The sequence below is a fragment of the Neovison vison genome, chromosome 2 (genome assembly GCF_020171115.1).
Source record: "Neovison vison isolate M4711 chromosome 2, ASM_NN_V1, whole genome shotgun sequence".
Lineage (NCBI taxonomy): Eukaryota > Metazoa > Chordata > Mammalia > Carnivora > Mustelidae > Neogale > Neogale vison.
The window spans coordinates 191,211,577-191,217,576 of NC_058092.1; the positions used below are offsets into that span (position 1 = coordinate 191,211,577).

Here is a 6,000-nt window from a genome sequence, read left to right on the forward strand (position 1 = left end):
GCTCCATGAAAAAGGCCCACAGCATTCAAGGATTAATCATCCAAAAGCCAGTTTCTCCCCCTCACCCTAAGCTTTTGGAATATTATATAATAAATTACTCCTTTCTGCCTACTATGCTTTGAGCTAAGTCTCCATCACTTGCAATAAAGGTGCCCTGAACTAACATACTTAGAAGGATAAAGAAAATCTGCCCTTCTCTGAGAACCCTCTTTTCAACCCTTACTTTGAAGTTCCTCCACTCCTTCCTCCCAAATAACATAGTTAAAAGAACCAAAAGAAAAACTACAATGGGGTGCCTGGGTGGCTCAGTGGGTTAAGCCACTGCCTTCGGCTCAGGTCATGATCTCAGGGTCCTGGGATCGAGTCCCACATTGGGCTCTCTGCTCGGCAGGGAGCCTGCTTCCCTCTTTCCCTCTCTGCCTGCCTCTCCGTCTACTTGTGATCTCTTTCTATCAAATAAATAAATAAAATCTTAAAAAAGAAAAGAAAAGAAAAGAAAAACTACAATGAATAGTTGGAGCTTTTATTTATGTCCCTATTCCAGCTGACCTTCCAGGCTGGAGCAGATGAAGATGAGGCAGCAGGTACCTGAAGAGGGCAGAGAGAGAACAAAAGGCCCAGGCAACCTCTAATCAATAATAAATAGTCCATACCTGACAATCAGCAGCCAATTGCACTCATCCTGCTGGAAAAGCCTAGCAGCTTATTCCTTTAAGAAAAAATATTCCTCCAGCTTTAACTTGTGACAAATGTCCAGTGTCTAGACTCCTAGTGCCTCCCAAAACCCCTCACCCAGCCTAGCCATCGTGGTCACTCCAGATTACCTTTGCACACTCATGCCCCCAGAGCCTACACTGACCCCTGCTTCCTAGTTTCATTTCCGCAACCTGAACCAGAACATCTTCCTCTCCTTTGCCTGTGCATGTTCATGTGGCCTCTTCGACCTCAGTTCAAGTCCCAGTCCCTCCTCCAAGGCTTCCTCCAGCAGCCACTGCTGTGTCCACTCTCTGGCCTCTGGTAATCCAAAAGTGGGCAGCTCCAGAGGACACCTAGCAGGAGGCACAGTGGGGGCCGAGGAGGAAACCTTCATCTCTAGGCACACGGGGGCACCCACCCCGTTCCGCCACCTCTGTCTCATAACAGAAGCCTAGGGTGACATGATTTGGGGAGACCCTCACATTTAGATGGTAATTAGAGCCAGTAGAGGTAGATGAGAATACTTGGGGAAAGTATGTGATATACAGGGTTTTTGGTTTTTTTTTAAAGACTTTATTTATTTATTTGACAGACAAAGATCACAAGTAGGCAGAGAGGCAGGCAGAGGCAGGCAGAGAGAGAGGAGGAAGCAGGCTCCCCACTGAGCGAAGAGCCTGATACGGGGCTCGATCCCAGGACCCTGGGATCATGACCTGAGATGAAGGCAGAGGCTTTGACCCACTAAGCCACTCAGGCGCCCCAGTGATAAACAGTTTTAAGAGGAGGAAAAAGCCTGCTTGTATCTCTATCACTCAATTGATCTATCTCATTATGTCATTCTCCTGAGTGTCCCACTCCCCCAACTAGGTGGCAAGGTACAGGTTGGAATTACATCCTCCTCACCTGTCTCCATCTGCATCAAAGCCCCACCTGGACAGATCACAGGACCAAGCACTTCAGTTCTCCCCAATCACATTCTGCCCCACCCCACCCCAATGGCTGAGGCAGGCAGCCTGGCACCCTTAGCCCCGATTCACAGATGAAGACACTGAGGCTCCATGCCAGACAGGGACCCTCATTCCAGGGGCACGCAGTCAAGGATCTCCAAGTGAGAAAACCCAGATTTCAATAACTGAATCAAAAAGAAAAGACAAGGGACTGAGTGGGTTCTGCATAACCAAACGAGATCCTAGTTCACCTCCAAAAAGACATCAGACACCTGAGCCATCAAAGGAGAACAAGAATTCTTCCCTCTTACCACCACCACCAGCGAGGGCAAGGGTGATCACCTCTTCCTTAGAGATCCATGTACTGGGACAAGGAGAGGCTCCATAATTCCAGAGTTTCCCAATGCAGGAAATGGCCTGAAACTGAACTGTGGGGGCCTAATCAGGTAACAGGAAAAAATAACCCAACATGGAATCAAGAGCACTGGGCTTAGCCTCAACTCGGGCCCCTTTCTACCCTGCAACTTCCGGCCTGTCCTCGCGCCATACAGATGTGAGTGTGAAACAGTGCAATGCCGACAAGACAGCTCTAATCTGGGGTTGCTACAGAATCAAGAGAGATATGAAAGTATGCAGTAAGATTCAAAACGCTGAGTAGCAACGTACCATCAATCCTGAAACAGGAACGTCCCTGCCCTCAAAATAAAACAACACGGTGTATTCCTTAGTCATCTTCATACCCTAGGCCTGAGCATGGTGGGTCCTAAGTGTCTGGGTCTCTGAGCATGAGCAGAGCACAGGGGTTTGTGTGCAACCTGCCCAGTATACCACCCGGGCTAGCTTCCCCCTTAGTGCCAGGCCCACGAGGGGCGGGGGAGGGGGGGCAGAACTGCCAGCCATCATTTGCCTGCAGCACAGCCAGTGCACCAGTGCCAGCCAGTGGATGGGCATCCTGGAACCAGGGCCCACAAGGGGTATGGAAACCACCAAGAAAGGCCCTAACAGGGAGATGGCAGACCCACATACAGGGAAAGGTGCCTCCGACCCCGCAACCAGAGCAGCTCCATTATGCTCTGAGCATCACCCCGTAAGAAGGGCTCACTGGTGAAAAGAGGAAAAAAAACAAAAGTTGGAAAACCACTGCACAATAACGCATCCTTTGGCAAGCCTGGGTGCCTCAGTCGGTTAAGCGTCTGCCTGCGGCTCAAGTCATGATCCCAGGGTGCTGGGACTGAGTACCCACATCAGGCTCCCTGCTTAGCAGGGAGGCTGCCTCTCCCTCTCCCTTTGCCTGCCGCTCCCCCTGCTTGTGCTCTCTGACAAATAAAATTTTTAAGAACATAACAATAATAAATATTCATCCTTTACAAAGGTCTCAACACTATTGTTTACTTGCACACCATGTTACCCCTCCCCAGAAGCTCCATCTTGCCATACCAAAAGCTATCCTAATTTTTCTCTAAAGCGTTAACTAAAATGAACTTAACTTCCCCTTGACAACCCTTTTTCTGAGGATTTCGTGACACTCTGCAAACCCACAGAATTCTGTTTTGTTGTAAAACTAGGGTCTTAAATCACTGTGCTCAGGGAAAAATCAAACCCTACTCTGTCCCTTCCTCAGAGGTCAAGACCAGTTCCTACAACCTCAGCCCAAGTGAGGCCCCACCTTCTCTGCCAGGCACAGAAAAGGGGGACCTAATTAATGGCAATCCACCCATCTATTCCAGAGATTAAAGCTAGAGCTGATTCAAACATTCCAAGGAGGACGTGGGTCTGCATGCTAACTTCTTCACTTCCTTGATCAATTTTCTCCCTCAAATATAGAAAGATAAGGGACACCTGGGTGGCTCAGTTGGTTAAGCAGCTGCCTTCGGCTCAGATCATGATCCTGGAGTCCTGGGATCGAGTCCCACATCGGGCTCCTTGCTTGGCGGGGAGCCTGCTTCTCCCTCTGCCTCTGCCTGCCATTCTGTTTGCCTGTGCTCGCTCTCCCTCTCTCTCTCTGATAAATAAAAATCTTTAAAAAAAAAAATAGAAAGATAAAAGCAATTTAGAAAAAAAAAATTACCCCAATGAGATCTCCCCGTGTCTTTATCCTCATTGGCACATCTGATAGACTTCTTAGCATCCTCCAAACCACCAGCTCAGAAGAGGACTGGGTTTGCCCAGCGACTCAAATATGGCCATCATCGGGAGACCGAACGCAGGTTTGAGGAATGTAAATGCTGGAGTCAGAAATCCCAAAGTGGAGACAGAGGACCACCAATGATGTGCTGTGTGGACAGCAGTTTATTCTTTGTGTCTCAGTTCCCTCCACTACAAAAAGTGAGGCTGAAGACAGCCAATATACACTGCAGCTCTTAACCAGGAACAGCTTATAAAATCACCCCCTTAATAAGTGAGGTTTTTTACAGCCAAATAAATGGGTCTCATCAGCCTTTGGCCTACAGGTACACAGGGCTCTTTGTCAGCCCTCTCAGTTCACTCTTAAAACAAGGACAAGATATAGAAAAGGTGGCATTTGCCACTCCCTGGCTCTGAACCTGTTAAACAAAACAATAGGTCATAACTGAAAACTCCTTGTGCGCAATACTTTGAGCATCTGAACTACTCCAAACTGCGTTTTTTTTTTCCCCTCTGGCAAAGTAATAAGTAGACCCCTCACAGAGTAGCAACAATAAATGTAATAAAGCAGAGTGCCTGCCACAACAGTAGGAGCCTAATAAATGCAGGTTCTCTTCCTTTCTCAGGGCTATGCCTTCTTCCTCCAGCTTCCTTGTCTAAAAGGCTGCCTTTCCACACTCCCAACCAGGCTAGGCCAAGCCTACCACTTCTCACAAACTCCCAGTAGTACCCCCACCCTCAACACACACACAGGAATCCTCACAAATCCATCACTCAAGGGCACTAGCCACCAGACTTCCCTCCTCAGGCAGCTCAGCACCGCCGGGGAGGGATCTGAGCCACAGCAGCCACTACTAGGATTTTCCCATGGTGCAATGCAACTTCCCCAACTTTTCCAGGCCCACAGTTTCCAAAGAAACCTAGCAGGCATTGTGCATAATCAAGTGCAAGTCTGGGCGAGCAAACAGACTGAACTCTGGACAGAGGGAGTGGACAGAGTCAGAAAGTCAAAAGGCACCAGTGATCATGAACCTGGGTGGCAGGGACCAAAATTCAGCAGGACCAGTCCTGGCCCAGGCTCCATTCTTCTAGACTGTATCACTGATTAAAGGCTAGCAGGGACTCCCAAATGAACGACGGATGATGAAGAGCCTTAGGAAAGGGACTGCCGGACATCCCTCCGAGGTCGGCTGGACCTGGTGGTCTCAGGAGCACCCCGATGCCCTGGCAACCGGAGAGTCCGGGCCTGCAGTGCCGGGCATTGTTCACAGCGACGGGCGGGATCGGGGGAGGAGGTGCGAAGTAAGGGACCACGCAAGGCCCCCCTCCCCAGACCGGCCAAGGGACGGAAGCCCCGACCCACCGCCACAGCCCTCGAGAGTTCCCCCCTGGGAGCTGCAAAGAGAGATGGTGGAAGGCGGTCCCAGAGGCCGGGCCAGGGGTCTGCCACTCACCGGCGCCCTCCGAGGGCTGCGGCGGCCCGACGACGCCGTTCAGGTAGAGAATGGGCAGCAGGTGAGGCTGCGTCTTCTCCAGCGCCGCCCGCAGGTCCTGGAAGTGGTCTCGCTCCTTGGCCAGGAGCAGCTTGAGCAGCAGCTCCGCCTTGGCGCCTCCCGCCTCCTCGTCCAGCTGCCGCCGCTCGCCGGGGCTCAGCGCTCCCGCGGCCTCGAGCAGCCCGAGCACGGCCTCCACCTCGGTCATGGCCTGGGCCAGGCTCTGCTGACACTGGGCGAGGAGCTCCCGGCGCTGCGGCTCCATGGTGGCTGGCCGCCCCGCCCCGCCCCGCGGACGGCTCCGGCTCCCCGAGGCCGGCGGGCGGGCGGGCGCGCGCGCGGGCGGGCGGGCGGGCGGCGGCGAGTGGCCTCGGGCGGCGGGCGCTCGGCTGCAGCCCTAGCGCGCCCGGGGCCGCGGGGCCGCGGGGGCCATGGGCCGGGGCCTGGCGGCCTGGGGGCCCGGGCGGCGCGCGGCGCTCAGCAGCGGCCACCTCCCGGGCTCAGGAGCGCAGCCATGTTGGCTGCGGCGGCGGCGGCGGGACTGGAAGAGGAGGAGGAGACGGAGGAGGAGAAGGAGGAGGCGGAGGAGGGGACGGCGGCCGGGGCGCGCCCCGAGGCCGGGCTCCAGCCGGGCATGCTCCCCCGCCCCCTCCGCGCGCGCCGCCCGCCGCTCCCTTCCCGGCCGCGCGAGAGATCGCGCCCCGGCTCCCGGGCCCCGCGCCGCCCACCAAACTAGACCA

The 6,000-nt window shown here is 53.7% G+C and overlaps 1 protein-coding gene across 2 annotated transcripts in view; it reads right to left on the bottom strand.

The window, feature by feature from the left end:
• DLG5 (discs large MAGUK scaffold protein 5) overlaps positions 1-5,565 on the bottom strand; it is a 117,151-nt gene extending 111,586 nt beyond the window's left edge. For both annotated transcript variants that reach the window (XM_044239912.1, XM_044239911.1), the window contains exon 1: positions 5,222-5,565. In XM_044239912.1, coding sequence (XP_044095847.1) covers positions 5,222-5,525 — 304 coding nt within the window. In that variant the 5' untranslated portion in view covers positions 5,526-5,565. The remainder of the gene's footprint in view (positions 1-5,221) is intronic.
• Positions 5,566-6,000: the final 435 nt, after the last annotated feature.